Below are 23,218 nucleotides of genomic sequence, written 5' to 3'. Positions count from 1 at the left end.
CACCATAGCCCTAAAATGTAGTATTTAATTTGCACAACTGTCGTGCTAACCTCGTACACGATGGTTCTAAAAAAATGTTACGTATAGTACCGAAGAAAAAGAGTTGAAATTTTATGTAGTTCGCCGCTGAAATCTTATCTCGCACGACGGATTTCAAAGAATCGTTCGCCGCCACAAACTTAATAATTTGTTGTGGCAAACTCAACTTGCATAAATAAATTTAAAAGCCCATCTGGAAAAATGTTTGCTGAAAGGAAAAAAAAATTAAGCTGTGACAAACTCCACAAAAAAGCACTTTGCCCGACGTTTTTTTTTAAACCGTTGTGTAAAAATAATTGTAACCCTATCATTTGACGTAGCTCTCTATCTTTTTTTTATAAGTTATAAATGGAACAGAATCTTCACCCTCTACAAGAAAAAATTAAATACATAAAAATAAAAAATTTCATTGATAAGAACCTTAAATTGATATGATTGAATACTGAATACTCGTACTCATATAAAGACGTGTCACATATTTATTTTTTACCAATCAATTTCATTAAACGGGGCCCAAAATAGATTTGATTGATTCTGAAAATTCGATTTCATAATTTACGAGTCATAAATACGGGCTTTTTCCCTAATCAATCGATAGCTTCAGAAAAATAGCACAATACATATTGTTTATGAAATTCCTTCTTAACTTTTTGTTTTTGTTTTTTTTTTTAATTTTTATAAAAGGGCTGCTTATAGAAATATATTGATGAAAGTTAAAATAGATTACAAAAATTAAGCTTTACGAAAAATTCAAAACTGCTAAACAAAGACGAAAAGTGAATCATAAATATAATCACAATAATACACAAATAGTAGTGGATTAGCAGTCTTTTAAGGTAACACGTACCGTACCATGAAATCTGTGTTCTAGAGTATCTTGGCCGAGATCAACGTTCAAAGAAAATAAATCATATATCAGATTAATGACTGAAATTTAAAACCATTATTACAAAAAATCCAGTGGTACAAAAACATATCCATCCATCAATAATCTATCTATCGTTTCGAGCTAAACTAACCCAAATCAATAGAAGACCTGAAATCTAACCTCTTAACATAAAACACTTGAAAAAATGAAAACAATAATCCGAGACGAGAATAACATGAGAGCGACGGTCCATGAGGTCGAGTGGCGGCTTAGGAAGCTTAGGCAGATCAAGAGATGATGAAGGCGGTCGATGAGGGTGGGCCGTGAGAGGGGTCAGTGAGAGTGATGGAAGTTGAAGTGAGAGAGAAGGGAATGAGAGGGAGAGATGATATGAGTTGAAATTTGAAAATTATATATGTGCCAAAAGGACTTTTTTTTTTATCACTTTGTAAATAATTTTTGAATTTATTTCATTTACCCTTTGTTAAGCCGTTTTTTTAGACTTAACGTGCGTGAACACGCGGCGTGCTTGAATTGGTCGCGTGCCTAGTCTCGGATCGGCCCAAATTACTTTTCAAGAGTCCAAAGGGCTCGAGGAAGTTCGGGACAAAGCCCAAAGCGTCCAAGAGCTTCAGAGGATCTTAGAATCGCAAAGAGGGAAATAATGATTTGCCTTCTTCTTCGTCGGGAATACGTTCTTCGTCCTTGATTCCTAAGAAAATAAGAAAAGAAACGTGAACTAGAGGGACGCGGGAGGTTTTCCCTCGGCGCGTGCTCCGACGCTCAACATTAGTCTTGGTGACGTTTGTATGAGTGGAGATAATCTTGAAATACTTGATTATAGTCTCAAATGTGTGTAAGTAAGAGAATATTGTTGAATATATTTTTTGCCATAGTTTGGCTAGAGAGAGAGAGAGAGAACCAACCCCTAAAATGATAGAGCTGCGGGGTATTTATAATTAATTGTGATCTGGGCTCTCTTCTTTATGGGAGCTATACAGTCCTTTTTTGTGTGTGTGCCGGTAACGTGGCCAAAGAAAAAGTGAGGGGCATGTCTCTTTTTTCTTTTGCGGATAAGATTATTAGCCAGTGGGTATAGTGATGATATATGTGAGGTAAGCTTCTTTTGTTTTTCTTTTGGCGGATGACATGGCATGTCAAATATTGTGGGCAAATAACTCTCTTCGTTACTTTGTGGGGAGGTAAAAAATTAACTTTTGTGGCTTGATGGGTGGGACCAACTTCTTGGCAGCACTATTTTAATATATATATATAATAATAAATATATACGTTCACCAAGACTAAAAAACGGCTTAACATTTTGTTGCATATACGTAGTTATACACTCACACACACGCAATAGACCATGTTACCATACAGTAAAAGAAGAGGCAGAAGGAATTAAACAAATGAGAAAACTGTTCCCAAAAAAAAAAAAAAAAAAGAGAGAGGAATCCAGCACGCGACACGTCACCCGCTGGACTGGGGGGCTGTTAATGGTACATGTGCAAGAAAAGAGAATTGGGCCCCACATACAAAAACAAAAAAACCCATCCAAATTTCTCTTTTTATCCCACCGCCGCCCAAGCAAAAATCCTTCTTACCCAAATAGTACATCATGAGCCACGTCATCCGCTAAAAGGAAATCTATTTCATTGCTTTGACCAAGTCTTTTAGTCTGATGGAGAAAATAAATGACTCGGCTGACTTTGTGATCCGCTTGGATAATTCCTCCAACCCACCAGCAAACCCAACAAACACCAAACACAATCACAAATCTCTATAAATACCCCATGCCTTCATTATTTTCAAGGGAATTTTCTCTCAGACTAAAAAAAAAAACTATAGAAAAAATTATACTCAACAAAATTCATCTCTTGTATACATTTAAGATTAGAATCAAGATTATCTCCACTCATACAAACGTCACCAAGACTAATGTTGAGCGTCGGAGCACGCGCCGAGGGGAAACCCTCCGCGTCCCTCTAGTTCACGTTTTATTTATTTTCTTTTTAGGAATCAAAGACGAAGAAATCATTCCCGACGAAGAACCAGACGAAGCATCATTTCCCTCTTTACGATTCTAAGATCCTCTGAAGCTCTTGGACGTTTTGGGCTTTGTCCTGAGCTTCCTCGAGCCCTTTGGACTCTTGAAAAGTAATTTGGGCCGACCCGAGACTAGGCACGCGACCAACCCAAGCACGCCGCGTGTTCACGAACGTTAAGTCTAAAAAACGGCTTAACATTTTGGCGCTAGAAGGAGGAATAATAATAAATAATAAAAAAAATTGAACATATATATAATATATACGCATGCAGGCATAGCAATCATGACGACGAAGGGTTCGCAGTCTTGAGCCTCCAAACGCACCTCAAAGCGTCCATGGAATCCGAGAGAATGAGTTTCGCGGTGTCGAAACCCCGAACATATCTCAAAGAATTCTGTGCGGCCCGAGATGAGGGTACTCTTGCCATTTAGTCCCCGACCAACCTCAGAGCGTCCATGGAATCCGAGAATATGGGTTTCCCGAACATATCTCAAAGAATTTCATGCGGTCCGAGATGAGGGTACTCACACCATCGAGTTCCCGACCGACATTAAAGCTTTTATGGGATCCAAAAAAAAAGGATTACTCACGGCGCCGAGAAACCAAGCGCAACTCAAGGAATCCCATGAAGTCCGAGATGAGGAAACTCGCACTATCGAGACACTGACCCACCGCAAAGCCTCATCAAGGCGCGCGAGAAAAGGAAAAATGCGTCAAAAGCCTCGCACAAAATCAAGCGTTTTCATACAACATGCGTAAACGCAAAAGATAAAAGAGAAAAATAGTGAATATGATAAAAGATTCCAAGATTTGGTACAACAGCAAGTGCAAAAAGGGAAAGCGCTCATTTGCCGACAAGACACACCCAAACGGGGACTCGCAAAAATACAACGAGTTAAAAAGACGCATAACAAACCGCGCCGACAAAAGAAAAGATCGACAAATGACTGTTTGCCCTAAAGCACGCGAACCCTACGAGGCCCCCAAAATAAGTACAATAGACCCGACCACTAAAATAAAACCTTGTCGACTACCTACTCATCCACATGTCAGTACGCAAAAATATGACTAAGAAATAAAGTAATGAAAAGTACCCAACACGCCTAATCAGGCGGCGATTCATCAGAATCATCACCGCCGAGGTCATCATCACCAAGATCCACATGTTCCGTGCCCCCGGGAGGAAGGTCGCCATCCGGGTTAGTCACCTCTGGCGGCAAGCCATCTGGAATATGAGAGAAGTCGATCTCAAGGCCAGAACTCTTCTTGATCGTATCAATCATGCCAAAGTATTTTCCTCGCCAGAAGTAAAGTAAATCTTGATCCGGCTGATTGGAGACAAGGCGGTCTCGGTCGGCGCAGATACGCTCGTATTTGGCCTGAGATCCCTCCAGCTTCTGCTTCGTCGCGTCAATCTCAAGCGTCGACTTACGAATATATTCCTTGACTCGAGCATCACCGTCATCACGGGCCGCCCTTACCCAAGCCTTGCCATCCGCCTTAGCCTTTTTCGCCTGATCTTCGGCTTCCTTCGTTCGGTCTTCGGCTTCCTTGAGACGTTCCTCGGTTTTCTTCAGTCGGTCCTCAGTTTCCTTCAGTTGATCTTCAGCATCCTTTGCCCGATCGATGGCTTTCTTCACTCGGCCATCGGCTTCCTCTCGAGCGGCCTTCGCGCCTTCCACCCGCGCGGCGTCGAGCTCCTCATCCGAAGCCTTTGAAGTCTTCACCACGTCGTTGAGATTGCGCTTCGAGGCAAACACGGAGTAATAAAGCTACACACAAACGAGCAAATGTAGGGTCAACGGAACCCTGCAAAAATAAATAAATATATATTTAAAGAAGTAAGAGAACAGAGTATACCTCTCGAGCATGGAACGCCATCTTATCCTCGAGGTCGAGCACCGGCGACTTGTCAATCCGGTTCACCTCCGTGCGAGGGAGCGCGGCGAGGAAGCCCGCCGCCTTCGCCGACAAGTCATAACACGGCCGAGAACCGGATGGAACAATTGTTGCCGCCAAGTTTGAGACCATCTTTTGTCGCTTCATCGGCACCTCGTGAGAAGGAACGAGCTGCAGAATGTCTTCACAAGGTCGCTTCGAGACGTAGGAAGGCACCCCAACCTTGCCCCTCTTCATGCCACCTCCTGAACCGCCCCATGTTGGCATTTGCGGAAGCCCCAAAGGTTTCTTTGGTTGAGTCGAGGCCCGAGTGATGCGTGAACCGAAGCCCGGCCCCGGCGGAGGAAGCATCGTCGTGCCCAAGAGAGTTTCTCCCTTCGATCCGTCACCCAGTTCTCGAGTGCTCAGTCTCGCCGATCCATCCCCTCGCTCCCGATTCTTGTCGGAACGCACGATCACCATATCTGCAAAAAGAGAAACGAACGTCAAAAACATAAAAATAAAATAAGGAAAATATAGCTCATAATTAAAAGAATAGCCCGAGTACCATCGCCCCCCACCGGAGAAGGCGAAGGAGCTGAAGCATACGGAGAGGCTCCCAGACACTCATCCACAAACTCGATCAGAGGGGACCGAGGCGACCGCGATCCCCGACGACCTGTCGAAACCACATATGGTGGATAATCCACGAACCACCCGGCCTTTTCCCACTGAACATCATCAAGAAATCGATCAGCGTGGATCTCATCGTCTGAACGAGAGTTGAAGAACAACTCGAACTCTGAAGATTCAAGCGGCTTCGGGACGAGCACGCCCGTCCCAAACTCTCCTGGAGCCCCCCTAAAATAGCTAGTACGAGTGTAAAACCACTCGTTCGTCCAACCCGGGATCTTACCAGGAAGATCGACAAGAACCTTCTTCGACTCTCTATGACGAATGAAGAACGACCCCTTCTTCAGATGGTTCGGATTCACACGACACACCGACAAAAACTCGTTTAAGGTCAATCCGCGTTTTTTTTCTCAAACCAAAGGATCCAATGCGCGACTATGACCCAGTAGCTCTTCGAGTTTAGTTGACCCGGTGCCAACTTATACGCCGAAAGAAGTTCGCAAATGAGGGGATGAACCGGAAACCGAAGACCACACTTGACACTATCGACGTGGACGAGCGTATAACCCTCGGGCGGTTTGCTCCCTGTGTCCCCAGGCGCCGGCAATATGATAGAGACATCTTCGGGGATCCTATACTTCCGCCGAAAATACGCAAGTCGTCCCCTCGTGATTAGACTCGGCGACTCAAGACCGGAGTAGTCACCGAGCCGCGATTCCTGAAGAGGTCCGATAAATCTACCCCTCAAGGCTAGCGGATGTTTTTTCTTCTTGCCCAAAATCCCTACGACACTTCCTAAAACATCACCATCGCTAGACACGGACACGCCTATACTTTCCACTAAATCCGAAGGCGAATCCGGAACTAAAACCGTTCCAATCATGAAAAAATCATCGTTACCTCTGTGAAGCGTACTCTCGACGTCCGAAAGCTTCTTCCCACTGCTCGAGCCCCATGCCGAAGTTGTCGTGACACCAAAGTTCAAATCCTCATCGCCTATGGCGATCACCTCGGCAACTACGTCAACCTCGGAAGCCACCTTTTTGTCAAACAAAGTCCTCGCCAACAAAGGACCGTCCTCCCCCAAAAAAACCATATCACTAGAGTCGATGCTTTTCACAAATCGACCCCTCCCGCTTGAGGACGAGACTCCCTCAGCCAAAGGTGTGGATTCCCCACTTCGCTTGCCTAAAGAAATAGAGACCTCATCGCCGAAGATCTTCCCGCCAAAAGGATCCCCGCCGAGCAAACCTTCTTTGCCTAGGTCTTTTTCGCCAAAGGTCTTATCAACGAGAAAGTCTCTTCCAAATAAATTCTCCGCGTCGCCAGACTTCCTGTCCGGGGCGCCCGCAAGCGAAGACAAGATCTTCTCATCATGTGTCCTCCCGCACGAAGATGCGAGCACCTCGACTGGAACTGATTTAGCGAACTGAAGACCTCTGCTCACATCGGTCTTATCGCCGTGAATAGGGTCCTTGTCAATATTAGCCACCACAATCGCGCACATATCCTCGTCGTCAATGAAAATCTGCTCACCGACCTGATCCATCTCCTCCGGTAATGGGACCTTCCCGCTCGATCTCGACGGCTCATCGCCTGGCCTCCAACTCTTCAACACCGAGCCCTTCTCGCCTGGCACAACGGAATTGCCGTCCGTCACCGGGACCACCTCGCCGAGCACAACGAGCTCATCGTCCGGCATCTGGCCCTTCCCGCCAACAACGTCCGCGCCAAGAAGACTCTCGGTCAACATCAAGAGCCCCTCGCCCAGTGCCGAAACCTCCTCGCCGCCTAGCACCGGAGCCTTCTCGACCGACTGCGGCACCTTCCCGCTGGCCTGGATACCCACGCCCGGGACCTCGCCGCCGGTGCAAATATTCCCGGCCAAAGCAAGAGAATCATCACCCACCTGGCCCGTCTCGCCTAGATCTCCGTTCAAGACATCTCCGCCCGAGATGGTCGACGGACCCACCGAGAGCTCTCCGCCCGCCCCGAGAACCGCCGCGCCACGAAGTCCCTCAGCCACGAGCGGAAGCTTCCCACCGACGAGAACCACCATCACGGGAGGCGAGCGGAGGTTCTCTGCGAGGTAGTCGTGCAAGTCAAGGTCGAAGTTTGGTGGGGAAGAAATCACATGAGCATCAATGGCCGGAGTAAGGAAATCGCCGAAACCAACACATTGTGGGGTTAAAGTGATAAAACCTTCGAGTTGATCACGTGGGACCTCAAGGCCGACAACATCACGATGTAAGGGCCCACGTTCATGAAATGGGGACCCCATCAATGGGGTAGATACACAGACTTTAATGAAGCAACAAAAAAAAAAATGTATATATATATATATATATTGATGAAGAAGAAGAAGAAGAAGGCGAAAGGGAGAAAACGGATGAAATAATACCTCTGTTGTTTTTTCGCTTTACTCTTCCCAAGCCCTCCCACTTGGCTGACAAAATGGCTAGTTCATTGGGCCACACTTTAAAGTTAAAAAAAAAAAAAAAATGATAAATAAAAAAGAAAGAGGCAGAGGAGTTCTGACTTCCGATACAATAAGTTATCACAAAGTCCAATAAAATAATTTGTAACATGTAACAAAGGTATGTAAAATCTGTATATTAAAAATATATAGTATATTAAATACCTTTGCTATTCCCCGCCTACAAAAGCCATCAGCCTATACATATTCAATTAAAAAAAAAAAAAAAAAAAAAGGGAAAAGGAGCTGGAAAGGTTCAGGAGTAAGGCTAAGTCTATATCCAGAAAAAAAAAAAAAAAAAAAAAAAAAAAAAAAAAAAAAAAAAAAATCTTTTAAAGTCATGCGCACAACATATTGAGCACATGACTGGGGGGCTGTTGATTGATAATATTATCAATCAACACCCTTTAAATATAGAGCTTTCCTTTTTCTAACACATAAAAAACGGAATTACTCTTTTCTTTATCAATCAAATAGACGGCTTTTATATTCGGGAGTTTTTTTCGTTATGGAATTCCACGTTGACTAGAGTCTCTAAGTTATATTTTCTTTGAGAAATTTCATTAATTGGGCTTAATAAGCCATTAAATATCAAGATTAGACCCTAATGTTTAAAAATATCTGAATATGGACTTTTGGTCCAAAATCGGACAAAAATACCCCTGATTCAAAAAACCCATATTTTTCTCTCATTTTCAAATGATTTTCATCACAATTCTTTTTCATGTTCAAATTGGTTGCGCTAGGATTAGAATTTTCGGTGGTCATCGTACGATATCGTATGTGTTCAGTTTCGATTTTGAGGGTTTCACATTGTATTTCATCGTACGGCATCGTATTGCATCGTACAACATCGTACGACATCGTACAGCATCGTATGTGTTCAGTTTCGATTTTGAGGATTTCACATTGTATCTCATCATACGACATCGTACAGCATCGTACGACATCGTACGATATCGTACATTATAATGTACGATAAAATTCATACACATTATAATGTACGATATCGTACGATGTCGTACGATGCTGTACGATGTCGTACGATGCGATACGATGCTGTACGATGAAATATAATGTGAAACCCTCAAAATCGAAACTGAACACATACCCAAATTCCTAAAAAAAAAAAATGAGAGAATTGTGACTTATAGGCTTGTGACTTACCACTGAAGAATAAAACTATAGAAAGATCGGTCCACAAAAAAAAAAATGAGGATAGTGACATTGCATGATAGGTTTTGAATGCGTACAAGACTGTCAGATTATGTAATTAATTACTTGTAAGTTGTAATTTATGTATAATCCTAACATATATAGCTAGCACATATACATTTGAGAGAGAGAGGGAGAGAGAGAGAGAGAGAGAGAGAGAGAGAGAGAGAGAGAGAGAGAGCCTCGGCTATGGCAGCCGTGAAGATCTCGTTGTTCGTTTTCTTTCCTTTCCTCTTCCTTTGTTTCGTCCTAACTCACCAAATACTTCACCCACTAGACCCTCAGCCCAAAGGAGCTGGTAAAAGTCCGAAAAATAATCACTTCTCGCTATCCCAACTCAACATTCCACTATGTGGGCCTAGACGAACCGGACAAGCCCAAAATATACTATCAACATGAATTATCAAAGGGAGTCCTCACAGTGAATTATACTTTCGCTAGATGAATTATCATGACTTCTCGCTAGGCTGCCCCGTCGAGCCCTCACAGTGACCCGAGCCAACAAAGTCACCCATGAGATCGTGGTTGACTTGTCAAAGGGAGTCATTGCATCGGACAACATACACGTTAGCTACGGATATATATCCAACCCTAGGGTTTGACGAGCAAATAAAGGTGAACGAGTTGGTACGAAAATACCCTCCTTTTTGTGGCGGCCGTGGCGAAGAGGGGTTTGGTGGCGGATGAGGTCACGTGTGGGACATTCATGGTGGGGTGGTTCGGTGGGAAGGACTGCCGTAGAGTGGTAAATCTCACGTGTTATAGCTTTTCGAGGACGGTCAATATCTACATGAGGCCCATTGATGGTTTGACCGTCACGGTTGACTTTGACGAGATGAAGATCGTTGGCTTTCGTGATAGGTTGGTGGTTCAAGTGCCTAAGACCGACATGACCGATTATCGAGATATTCTAAGCAGATACCGCCTTTTGGGCCGGGTTTGAAGAGTATTTCGATGGTTCAACCCGATGGTCCGAGTTTCACCGTTGATGGCCATTCTATAAGGTCATGAAACACTATTTAGTTTTTCATTTTTTATATTTGAGTTTAATTAATTATAAATTTGCTATTTTATTGTCAATTAGTATTGAGATGAAACATTTATATAGTTAATATATAGAAATTGCACAATGTAGCCACTTCAAACTATTGTAATTAAGAAATAACCAACTTTTTCTGATTTTTTAATAACTAGTCATTCACATTTTGTTAGGCAATTATTATTGGTTAAATTTATTATTCTATTTTTTCCCCTCCAAAGTCCAAACTCAACTAAGAATAAGTACATGATTCCAATTTTGTAGAATTCCGCCAAGATGATCAGCCGTTTGTTAAAACTTAAAACATTATCAACTTGTAGAGGCGTTTTAGAATTCCTACATTGAAGAAGAATTAGAACCGTTAGAATGCTAACAATAATGAACTCATTTTCAAATTGTTTGAGGTGTAGTCACATTGTACGTATACATACAAATAAAATTCAAAATAGGCAAAGTATTGTAGTTTCGGAATATTTTAAACCTAATTTTTTAGTAGTAATTAATTAGATGCAAGATACAATATACACATGCGAGATAGATTTGAACAACACTTGTTATGTAAAATACTATTATGCTTTGGTTGATCAGATGGGCAACGTGGGAATTTCATCTAAGTCTCGACATGAGAGTTGGTCCGAAAATATCTTTAGCATCAATTTTGGACGTGGAAAAGCAAAAGCGTCGTCAAGTACTTTACAGAGCCTTCATATCCGAGATCTTCATGCCATATATGGAATTGACCGAAGAGTGGTACTACAGAACCATCTTCCGACGCCGGTGAATATGGAATCGGATTATCTGCTGCGTCGCTTCAACCCCTTCGCGATTGCCCTAAAAAGGCAGTTTTTATGGACGCATTTCACGCGGGGCAAAATGGGAAACCCATGAAAATTGCGAATGCATTTTGTATCGTCGAATGTGGCGTGTATATATATATATATATATATATATATATATATATATATATATATATATATATATATATATATATATCCTTTGGAAGATACCTAGAAGAACTATAGAGTCTCCAACTCTCAATGTCCCATAACCAGACATCATAGATTCTCCTAACAATTGTACTAAGGTCAATAGTCCTTTGACCCTTAGATTGCGAATATATCGTTTTAAGCAAACTACGAAGAGTTTGTTCATGCCAATCTACATTTGTCTCTTCGTAAGTTGTTAGGTTTGTTTATGGACTAAAGACTAATGTTTAATCATAAAGTTTCAAAAAGACAAGGAAGAATGAATGAACGTTTCAACTTTTTATTAATGAATAAGCAATTACAAGCAAGAGTCTTCATGAGACTTTATTACAACAAATGTACAAAATAAAGACTACAACTCTTCTTGTGGGCACCATCGACAACAATCTCCCACTTGACTCAAAGAAGATTTGTATAGTCGTTCATGCCTAATCTCTCTCGATGTTGGTCGAAGACCTTGTTCGCTAGGGCCTTGGTGAATGGATCTGCTAGGTTGTCTACATATATATACACACACACACACGCACTAAACCCCCCTCAAGTTTTTTTTTTTTTTTTTTTAAATTTTTTTATTTTTTTTTATATGTTTGCATGTTTATATTTTTATTTTTTACTTTATAAATTTACAAACTAGCCCTCCCATTTTTTTGTATGCATATTAGCCCTCCCTAGAAGTTCTTTTATGGAGAGAATAATTAACTATGACATCTTGGATTTAATCATCACTATAAAAAAAAAATTGTTTTTTTTTTCCTTGTGTGTTATATTAGATTGACTATTAAACCGTAGTGAACTATTATAATATATTATAGCTGCATTTCCGTTTATTTTCTTGTGTGTCACATATTTAATATATCATAGCTGCATTTTGCGGTTATGTAAAAGTAAGGAAGTAAAGTGTTAGAAAATTCTTCGAAATTGAAGACGTCGAGGCATGAATCACGCATGAGAACGCTTTCCTTATAGTATTTCGAGTACCCCAAAATGTTTTAAGGTTCTGTACAAGAATATCGCAGGATACGAGAAGCCTATTTCGGACTGCACCAAGATAGAGTGAAAATCCGAAATAAGCAAGAACAATTTTTTTGGGAAAACTATTTCGGAGAAAGAGAGAGTAGGTTCGAAAACCTGTAATGATTTCTGAATCCGAACTCGGATTATATAAGAAATTGTACCCATTCATGAAGAGGTTCGACGAACAGATGCACTGTTTCATTCAAACGACAGTTATAGCAGCAAACGACACGACCGTTGGCCAAATGACCGTTTGTTTCCGAAACGACGTGACTGTCCATTCGAACGGTAACCAAAAAATAACCACCGAATGAGGAGGCGCGACCGTTGGTGCGGACCGCGCCGAAGTTCCAAAGTATGCCTACAAAATGCCACTAACGCCTCTATGCCTCTACGCCGAAGTGCCAAAGTGTGCCGTTGCTGGACGCCGCTGTCGCCGGTGGGTGTGAATGTGAAATGAAGCATAGGTCCGCCACCTCACCTCCACCTCACATTCACATGGCACACTCTCCCCTCATCTACTTGTTTACTCATGGTTATTAAGTGCAACATATATAAGGTGCTCTTCACCTTAGTGTTTGTTCCATGTGGGACTCTTTCTCACACACAAACATAATCTCTCAATCAACAACACATTATTTCGTCTTTTAGTAAACAAATTAAATTAAGCTTTAAAAATTAAAACACCTATTTAATATTAGCTCAATTTGCAAAATAAAGCACTTGGAGCAGAATGATATACGAAATGAGATGAAAGTAATTCGAAGACTGATTTCGCAAGAAAAAGAACATAAGTGAAATAAAATCGCTCTTCTGCTCATAATATATATGTGTTGTGTGCTTCAACAGATTGGATCAACTGGAATGTTATTAGTTAGAGGAATGAATTACACACGCAAGGACCAAATCAACGAGGAAGTTTACGGTGCACTCTTGTTGGAAAACACAATTCGCATAAACCACGATCACTTCATGACATATCACCTTGATCTCGACGTCGATGGGGTTTCCAACTCCTTTGTGAAGAACAAATTCCAGACGAAAAGAGCCGTTGGGTCACCAAGGAAGAGTTATTGGAAGGTCGTTAGCAAGACCGCTAACACAGAGTCCGATACAAAGATCAGGCTCGACTCTAGAGATGCTCGCGAGTCGATAGTTGTGAACCTGAACAAGAGGACTAATGTGGGAAACAATGTTGGTTACCGTGTGATCCTGGGGCCGATAGCGGGCCCGCTATTATCAAGGGGCAATTATCCGCAAATTAGGGCAGCATTCACTAATTATCATGTTTGGGTAACGCCGTCTAACAACTCTGAAAAATGGGTATCAGGTCGGTTTGTCGATCAAAGTCGAGGAGATGACACCTTACCTACATGGACTAAAAGGTAACTAAAATAAGGTTTTTTTTTTTTTTTTTTTTTTTTTGTGGTTTCATAGTTAAATAGCCAAATTACAATTAATGAATTTGCAAAGTAACTAAATAGCCATAATGTTCAAGAACTAGTTTTCCACAAATTTTTTTAATATGTGATTAAATTTTTAGAAAATGATAAATCGGTTATATAAATCGTTAAAAAAATTATGATTATGTTAATTTTGTTTTTTGAATTTTACTTCAGTTATTTCGCTGAAAATTTAACAATTTAATTATTAGGCAATTAATTTCAAAAAAATATTTTGTATAACAATTTTTTTTAGTTCATGAACTTGTCGCATGATTTCTCTTTAACCATGTTTTTTTTTATGACATACAGTCTTTTTAATCTTTGCTTTAGGTTATTTTTAGACTTTAAAAATATTGTTGGTATTAATTTTCAACGTCAATTTGTACAGGTCGAACAAACATTACTAATTTTGAATGTATACTAAAAGAATATCACTAATTTTATTTAAAATAAAAATACAAGTCTCATAAAAGAATAATAATGATAATTCACATTGATAGTATATTTTATGAGATAATTAGTAAATTTTGAATATACGCATTCAAAATAGTTTCACAATTAAACATGCAATTTTTCATAAAAAAATATCATCCAAAAAAAAAAAAATAGAAAACCTAAAACTGTCCAACTTGAAAATTTGTGAATGTAAACTTAAATAATAATAAAAAATTACTTAGAAAAATGTTGATAAGTTTCATCGTAAAAAAAAAAGCCTAAAATATGATTAATATAAGCAAAATTAAACTCTTAGAATGTTAAGTTTTTAGGAAAGATTGCAAACTAATATTTACAATATTAAGAGTGAGCTTTAAGCTCAAACTCATGTAGTGCACTTTAATTAACCCCGTTTTAAATAATAGAAATAGACGTGTCATATTATAAATGTGTAATATGCTATTGTCAAATAAGTTTTAATTCAAGATACGTAATTAAATTTTTATTAAGATTATTTTCATTAATTATGTGGCAGAATAGGAAGATTAATAACAAAGACATAGTGTTATGGTACACAATGGGGTTTCATCACGCACCTTGTCAAGAGGACTTTCCAATAATGCCTGCGCTGATTGGAGGGTTTGAACTTAGGCCAACAAATTTCTTTGACCGAAATCAACCGCTCAAAGTCAAGGAACCAGAAGATTTCAATTGGACCAAATAATAAAAAAGATATATCCGATATATTTGTATTTATGTATGTTTCTTTCCAAACAAATTGATGAGTTGTTCATGGATCGCTATCGAAATAATCGAAGTTACGAGACACAAGCCTACGCTACAAGACTAAATTTGATGAAGTAGGCATTATGAGATGCAAAATAAAGAAAAAACCTAATTACTGTTAGAAAACAACAGCTAATAATCCGATATCAGAACACGACAGGCTTTCTATACAAACGACATTATATATCGATGTCATTGCTTTGAAAGATTATTGAAAGTGATAATATCCAATAGTAATTAATATAAATTCAAGTTCAAGATCAGCGCCTGACAGCATACATTTTACTCTTTGCTAATAGAGAAAAGATGGATAGTTTTAGGACGAGAGCTAAAGAGGAACTAGGTCATTTAGGTTATATTAAAGAATTAATCATAATAATATAACAAGAGAGAGTAAATACGTAAGATTAGAAAGAGTAGTAGAGATTAAATTCACTTACAAGTATCATATAATTCAAGACATTTTAAAAAAAAAGGAGGATCAAATATATAATAGGAATAAAGGAAACTTTGGTACATTTCTTTTATATATCTATGATCACTTTGCGACAACGTTGTCGCAAAGTGATCATAAATGTCTTTTTTTCCTAGAAAAACGAAAAACTGTGTGCCCGGCTTTTTGTTTTATTTATAGATATAGCCATTTAGGTACATAAGAAAGGGAGGGATGAATATATAAAGCAAATTAAAAAAAGAATAATGTTGTCAAAAGGCAAAGAAAAATTTATATGAATGTAAAAATAGATTATAAAAAGATTAATGTTGTCAAACGCAAATAAAAATTTATTCCAGAAGATAGGATTAATCAGAGGGCTTTTTTCTAATATTTCATAAGAAAATTATATTCCACTTTTATGATTATAGCTAGTTGTCATTAAATACAGTTTTTTTCATGACATATTTATTACAAAAGCGTATTTTGTGACATGTATGATGTCAAAGTGCGGAAAAATACATACTGATGGATATGAAAAGAAAAGAAAAACTCGTTTTGCCATACTAAATAATTACAATAAGCTATTATTCGATCTACCCTTATCCAACTTGAACTCAAAGGAGTGAATTAAAAAAATGAACAGCCCATAATATTCCGTAAAGGGTGACAACAAATGAATAAAACAAAAGAACTTCATTCTCAGATAAAATAGGATAAAATACGAATCTCCTGGTGGAAAATGTTATAAAATGTTTGAAGTCAAATACCAATTATTTGGAAACATTATTGGTTAAAACTTGAAATATAATATGGCTGCTGAACTATAGCCAAACAATAAAGAAAGAAGAGGATTTGCGTTGAATTGGTCAGAAACGTTCTATTGTAACGAAAACGCCAAGCAAATTCGCATATAATTGGGTTAAACTTCATACATTTTTAATCCCACTTTATGTACGTAAACCAAAGGGGTTTGAAACATGTAGTTGAGAGAGTCAGATGAATATTTAGGGTGATAAATTTACTTGAGAGGTCATATTTGATAAAGTACTAAAATTTATCACACTGGCTAAGAGTATTACACTTTTTACATATATTCAGAATTCAAAAGCGACTGTTTACTATGTTAGAACTATTGATTGCACAATACAAAACAAAAGGTTAAATAGATAGGTAGCTACTAAACTTCCAATAGAAGCAATTATATTTGAATAATAATAATAATTATAACAATAATAATATCGTGTTTAAGACTTAAGGATGTAATTATAGTCTTCTACAGTGTTTCTTATGGACATGGGCGGAGGAGACACATGAGGCCAATGAACTTTTTTAAATTTGTGTATTTTATCTAAAATATTTTAATTTTTGTCTTGAATTATATATATATATTTATAAATGTCCCTCGTAAAAATGTTTCGTCATATATGCTCATTCTGATGAAATCTTACCCCCACCGCTGCATATTGGGTGATGAGAAAAATGAATAAATCTAACGGAAGAAAACTAGGAGATACACAAATTGTTCGAAGAGCAATACTTAATATAACAATACATGACTCAATAATAATAGTAATAATAACAATAATAATAACTCATATCAAAATATGACCAATTAAGAGTCATACCTTATTGTCCCAAAAAATGAATTAAGTAAAAAATTTGATGGTCAGATTTGCCTGTGTTTTAGAACGTGGGACGTAGTGAAATTCACTGAATAATTAATACATCAATGCATGACCAATAATAATCAAAAGTTGACTATAAAGTTCAACTACGGCGTCCATGCATATATAATATACTATATATCACTGTACCTTTCTTGACCGAAACATATCTCAAGTTTTTAGATTGCTTATATATATGTATATAAGACCACATCTTCTCATATAATTCTCAAATCATTTCCGGAACAAGAATCTGAGGCCTCTTTCTCTTCTAACTATTAGCTCTTTTCTTTCGCAAAATCATTTCATTGTCATTCCAATCAGTAGATCTCTCCTTTTGAATTAAAAACACATATATTTTAAAGATGGAGAAATCTGGCTCTACGAGGACTAAGACAGTCACAGTTTTGAGCATTGACGGCGGTGGAATTAGAGGTGTCATTCCGGGCACACTTCTTCAGTTTCTGGAATCCAAACTCCAGGTACGTACTAAAGCATTCAACACTAGTTTATAATTATGAAATGAGATTACCCTTATCTTATTTTACTATAATTTATAACGAGGCAACTATATATACTATTATTTTGCAGGAATTGGACGGACCGGAAGCAAGAATTTCAGACTATTTTGACATAATTGCGGGAACAAGCACCGGCGGATTGGTCACCACAATGCTTACGGCTCCAAACGTAAATGATTGTGGCCGACCGTTATTTACCGCCAAAAACATCAACGAATTTTACTTAAACCACACCCCTAAGATTTTCCCTCAAAATAGGTAATTAAATCAATTCGAGGAGCTATGGCGTTTTATTTCTTCAACATTTTACTAAAGCTAATTGTTCTTATAATCTGATTTATTTTTCACAGAAACTTTGTGAAATCAATGACGGGTTGTCTCGACCCGTTTACGGGCCCAAAGTACGACGGGAAGTACCTCCATACGCTTTTAAACAATTTGCTCGGCGATCTCACTCTTAAGCAAACCCTAACAAAAGTGCTTGTTCCCGCTTTTGATATCAAGTACCTCCAGCCAGTAATTTTCTCAACCAACGACGTAAGTACATACATATCTCAGTTTTGTTGCTAACATAAATTATAGTAATAAAAGTTAAATTTGTGACCGTTAATTGATTTGCTTTAATGTTTTCATTGCTCAGGCTAGAGAAAATTGTTTGAAAAATCCCCGACTGGCAGATATCTGCATCGGTACCTCTGCCGCCCCTACGTTTCTGCCGGCACACACGTTTAAAACAAAGGATGGCAATGGAAAGACTCGCACTTTTGATCTCATCGATGGTGCTATGGCCGCAAACAATCCGGTAAGAAAATATTATTAATTATTCTTCCATAAAAATTTCAATTAGTTAATTTATAATACTAGCTAGTAATATAAAATGTTATAAATATAAGGATCTAATTGAGTACATATGAATTGTTTACAGACTATGCTGGCTATAAGTCACATCTCTAGAGAAAGATCGAAGAACAACACGAACGTAGAGCCTATGAGCGGTCATAAAATGCTAGTTCTATCACTGGGAACCGGTGCTGAAAAACGCGAGCAAAAGTACAACGCGGCCAAGGCCTCTAAATGGGGTGTGCTCAGCTGGATCTTCAATAATGGAAGCACTCCTCTTGTCGACATTTTTAGTGACGCTAGCGCCGATGTCGTTGACTTTCTCGTGTCAGCTCTTTTCCAGTCAAAAAACAACCAGCACAACTACCTCCGAATCCAGGTAGATATATAAAATAATATATATGTTAATAGACAATCATATTCACTTGTGGAATTATCAGTAACATATTTTGCTATAATTTAGGATGACAATTTGTGCGGTGAAGAGTCATCGGTCGACATAGCAACAAAGAAGAATCTCGAAAGATTAGTAGAGATTGGAAATCTTTTGCTACAAAAGCCGGTTTCAAGAGTAAATTTGGAAACAGGAAGGTACGAGGCAATTGAAAATGAAGGGACCAACGAAGAAGCTCTTACTCGGTTTGCAAAGCTTCTATCGGAAGAAAGAAAACTCCGATCCACCACTCGATTCGGGAAACTTCTAGCACAAGACAAGAAACTTTAAGAGAATCAATTAGCTTTGCAAGAAAAATCTTTAATTTATTTATTCTTTCATTTTTAAAACCTGATAAACATATGTTACTTATAAATTCATCCGGGTGTTGTACAATACAAAGGAGGAATATATTGGAATAGTGGAAATGATAATTCTCATGATAATATCTTCCATCGCGACGTTAAAATTGAACTTTCTTTTTTATAAGGAAAATACAAGCACAAAATTATAAAACATCAATATATCATTCATGAAATTAGAAAAAAATTAGTTTAAAGAGTCCATGACATGATATATAAAATCTCTCTTTCATATAACCAATTCATCGTCAATATAAACCTTCGGCCAGAAATGGTATCAGAGCCAATCCCTTCTTCAAAAAGCTCCGAAAGTACTATTAAAAAAAGTCACTATTCAAAAATCACTATATACTGATTACTCAAAGTCTTTGAAGTTGGAAAATTGATTCTCTCGGAGAATTTTGTAAGTTTTCTACTCATATTATTTAAGGTTTTGTTTTATGTTGAGAAGTTGTGTTGGTAAGGCAGAATTGTGTTGGTCAACCGTTTTTAGCCAAGATAGGCGTTTAGGTGGTCCCACAGGTGTTCCCTCATCCCTCTCAAATAAACCAAAATCCTTTAAACAATATGAATAGAATCCTCAAAATCTTCGAGTCCACCAATCCTTCTACTTCAAATGACTTTGCAGAACCCAGTGAAGAAGATACCAATAGTACAAAAATAAATATAGCTCAAATAGAAAATCATTTACATAATTGGAGCATCCCTAAAAAAGATATTAAGACTATTTATCAAATTGGAACTTTCAACTTTAGACAAGATTATTCAATCAAGCAAACAGAGCATACTATTGCTTTGAATCATGAGCATGAAACATTGCATTTATTATCTCATTCTGCTTTAAATAATCATAAAAAGACTTACAAATATTTGCATGTAGGTATGGTTCAAGTTGCTATTAAACCATTATTTAGAATAGGTCTAGATATTCCAGTATTTATGTGTTTACGAGATGGACGGCATCTAAATTTTAATAATTCTCTTTTAGCTATGATGGAATCAAATCTTACTAATGGACCAGTTTATTTTAATTGTTATCCAAACTTTTCTATTTCTCTATTTGATTCAAATATTCTTGATACTCTGACTCTAAATATTAAATAAAAAAACATGAACTTTGCTGCTAATTCCAGATCTATAGCTGTCATTTATCGAGTTTATTACAAAGTTATGACTATTACTCTTAATCCAAGATCCAAACATAGTTTAACTAGAAATGAAACCATAATTTTTGAAGCCAATACTCAACATTAAAAAATTAGTACTCCTAAAAGATTAAAATGGAATGAATTAAGTCAAGCAGGATCATGGGAACTGTCTGACATATGTCAGCCAAGAATCCAAGAACCCACAGAATCCTCTTCAACAATCCTTGAGCAGACAGATGGATCTGTTCAAATTATTTTCGAATCAAATCAAGACAACGAACCAAAGATTACTAGAACACCTTCGGTAAGTTCTGCTCCTTCTAGACAGTCTTTTTTATATTCCACGAAAACAACCTAGTCTTACTAGAAGTTTATCTACACCCCTTAGGATAGAAACAGAACTTAGAAATGTAAATTTCAATTCTAATATACCACAACTTATGTATAACGAAATAAGAACTAGTTCTCCAGAATCGTCTATATCTCCGACTAGATCTCAAATGGAAGCCTATGGAAGTATTAATATGATTACTATATAATTCCAAATAGACAAAGAATTACTGAAAAAGGATTATTTTGATCCTTCAAATGATATTAAAAGAGACTGGTTTCTAAATAATTTCGAAAGCAGTAAAAGAATAGAAATTAGAGAAACTTGGTATTCAAATTTAAGAAACCTTAAAATGAATATCCCTTTCTTTATTTGGTTTTCTCATTACAGTAAAATATACAACGTAGACTACCCGTTTGATCATTTAAATGTTAATACCAATATTACAAAAAATTGAAAAACCTTAGATAATTCAGAAATAGTAGATATTCATCCTCCTCTAGAAGGCATAACTTTTACAGTTAATAATACTACTGTTATAGCCACTCCTTTTAAATCCTTTACTCAAAATAATACAGAAGATACTAAGCAATCAACGAAGAGAGACATAAAAAATATACAGTGTCAAAACAATTTTACAAATCAAATTCTGTCAACCATAGCCAATCAGCTAACCCGGGTTGAGGACACAGTCAACATGAAGACTGTATCTTCATCCTATTTTCCCCAGGGAAGGAGTACCCAACCTTTATTCAAACCTTTTGAATTTCCTAAAACATTACAACCAAAGCTTTCAGAGCTTTCTAATGACTATTTTTTAGAACAAATACAACAGAAACTAGATAAACTAACTCTAGGAGAATCCAGTCCTAGTCAACAAATAAATGTTTTAAACCAAAAATCAGAATCAGATAATGAAAATGAAAATGATGATTCTTTTGATCAAATTGACTCTATAGAACAGCAATTCCAATCATTATTTAATGATAATCCCAATATAAACAAAATAAAACATGATAGAACATTCACTAGAAAACCACATACTAGAAATTATTACCCTAGACCTACTCCTCCTGATATTCAATATGAAGAAAGATCTCAAAGTCTACAAGCCAAATATGATGGTGAGTCCATTTATGAATGGAATATAGATGGACTAAGTGAATACTTAATCCTAGGAACTCTTCAAGAGATGACCATGGCAGCTTGTGCCTATAAATCAAAAAATAATAATGATCCAACCGTAGCTAATGTTTTAATTTCTGGCTTTACGGGCCAACTCAAAGGATGGTGGGATTATTACATTTCACCAGAAAATAAGACTCAAATACTTACAGCAAAGAAGAATGTCGTAAAATTAGAAAATGGTACTAATGTTCAGACCCAAGAAGATGATGTAGTCAATACACTCATCTTTGCTATTATGAAAAGTTTTGTAGGAGACCCTTCTCACAGGGCCTCTGAAACCCTAATCAATCTTAATTGCCCAACCTTGAGCGATTTTAGGTGGTACAAAGATGTTTTCCTTACTAAAGTCTACACAAGAAGCGATAGTAATCTTTCCTTTTGGAAGGAGAGATTTATAGAAGGCCTACCAAAATTATTCGCAGATAAGGTTAGGAATAAAATTATATCTGATTTTAACAACACTATTCCTTACGATCACTTAACTTATGGTCAGTTAATCAACTATATTAATAATGAAGGACTAACCCTTTTTACGGATATCAAATTAAAAAATAAAATTAAAATAGAAAGTAGTCAAAATAGAAAAGAATTAGGAGAATTTTGTGCACAATACGGCTATGAGAAAATAGAACCTCCTAGTTCAAAGAATAAGAAAAAATATTTAAAAAGACCTTTTAAGAGATCCAAACCAAAGTTTTATTCAAAAAATACCCCAACTACTTCAAAACACAGAAAATATAAACCAAATAAAAACTACAACAAGCCACCTACCTGCTACAAGTGCGGAAGAGTTGGTCATTTTTCAAACCAGTGTAAAATGAAAGATAAAATTAATAATCTAGAAATATCAGAAAAATTAAAACAACAACTTAATAATCTTCTTATAGAAACAAGTTCTGAGTCTGAAATCAATGATAATTTAATCTCCGAATCAGATTAAAGTTCTGACACAGAAACACAACCTTATGGTTTGTGTAATTGTAAAACTATTAAAGTCATTACTAAAGAAAAGGAATTTCTTCTAGATATCATAGATAGAATCAATGATCCCGAATTAAGAAGAGAATATTTAATAAAACTTAAAGACTTAATTTCAGGCAAAGAAACTAACAGTTTTGAACCATATAAATTATCTGAAATAAAAAATAGATTCAAAGAACCCTCAAAATCCACTTTAACGATTAAAGATTTACAAGAAGAAATAAATAACATAAAAATTGATATTTCAAATTTAAAAGCTAAAAACAAAGAGATCAAAGAAATACTTTTAGAAAATGAAATAAAAATTGAAAAAGATGACCTATCTCCATCTCAAACAGAAGAAATAAATCAAGATTTTATAAACACAGTTTCTAAAATGTATTTTCACAAGTGGTATGTTCAAATAAACCTTGTAATAAATTCAGATTTTCATTTAACCACCACTGCTCTAA

At 37.2% G+C, this 23,218-nt stretch overlaps 2 protein-coding genes and 1 pseudogene across 3 annotated transcripts; 2 read left to right on the top strand and 1 right to left on the bottom strand.

Annotated features, from left to right (window-relative positions):
- Positions 1 to 3,786: 3,786 nt before the first annotated feature.
- LOC149393055 (uncharacterized) lies at positions 3,787 to 5,894 on the bottom strand. Of its 2 annotated transcripts, XM_089617493.1 has the most exons (3): positions 5,402 to 5,894; positions 4,816 to 5,318; positions 3,787 to 4,727 (listed from the first exon to the last, which is right to left on the bottom strand). In XM_089617493.1, exons 2-3 carry the CDS (start codon positions 5,314 to 5,316, stop codon positions 4,059 to 4,061), a joined length of 1,170 nt encoding a protein of 389 aa, XP_089473619.1. In that variant the 5' UTR covers positions 5,317 to 5,318; positions 5,402 to 5,894; the 3' UTR covers positions 3,787 to 4,058. The 2 variants fall into 2 exon arrangements, with proteins under 2 accessions (XP_089473619.1, XP_089473618.1); XM_089617492.1 differs by having other exon boundaries at positions 4,816 to 5,894.
- A 3,452-nt stretch (positions 5,895 to 9,346) lies between these two features.
- Positions 9,347 to 23,218, top strand: part of LOC149393051 (homospermidine oxidase-like) — a 64,493-nt pseudogene continuing 50,621 nt past the window's right edge.
- LOC149393054 (patatin-like protein 3) lies at positions 17,281 to 19,194 on the top strand. Its single transcript, XM_089618460.1, has 6 exons — positions 17,281 to 17,444; positions 17,554 to 17,741; positions 17,834 to 18,020; positions 18,124 to 18,285; positions 18,409 to 18,702; positions 18,787 to 19,194. The coding sequence occupies exons 1-6, from the start codon at positions 17,328 to 17,330 to the stop codon at positions 19,045 to 19,047; spliced, it is 1,209 nt and encodes a 402-aa protein (XP_089474586.1). The 5' UTR covers positions 17,281 to 17,327; the 3' UTR covers positions 19,048 to 19,194.

The sequence above is a fragment of the Urtica dioica genome, chromosome 6 (genome assembly GCF_054948205.1).
Source record: "Urtica dioica subsp. dioica isolate 48M chromosome 6, U.dioica_male_clone48M_v1_H2, whole genome shotgun sequence".
Lineage (NCBI taxonomy): Eukaryota > Viridiplantae > Streptophyta > Magnoliopsida > Rosales > Urticaceae > Urtica > Urtica dioica.
The sequence above is the reverse complement of the archived record's forward strand: the minus strand, read 5'-3'. Positions and strand labels throughout refer to the sequence as shown.

Excerpts from the sequence above, each read along its gene's own strand:
- LOC149393055 (XM_089617492.1), bottom strand. The coding sequence starts at position 5,349 with ATGTTTTTGACGTTCGTTTCTCTTTTTGCAGATATGGTGATCGTGCGT. Across the intron at positions 4,728-4,815 it reads TGGCGTTCCATGCTCGAGAG|CTTTATTACTCCGTGTTTGC; the intron begins GTATACTCTGTT and ends GTTTGTGTGTAG.
- LOC149393054 (XM_089618460.1), top strand. The coding sequence starts at position 17,328 with ATGGAGAAATCTGGCTCTACGAGGACTAAGACAGTCACAGTTTTGAGC. Across the intron at positions 17,445-17,553 it reads TTCTGGAATCCAAACTCCAG|GAATTGGACGGACCGGAAGC; the intron begins GTACGTACTAAA and ends ATTATTTTGCAG. Across the intron at positions 18,021-18,123 it reads TAATTTTCTCAACCAACGAC|GCTAGAGAAAATTGTTTGAA; the intron begins GTAAGTACATAC and ends TTCATTGCTCAG.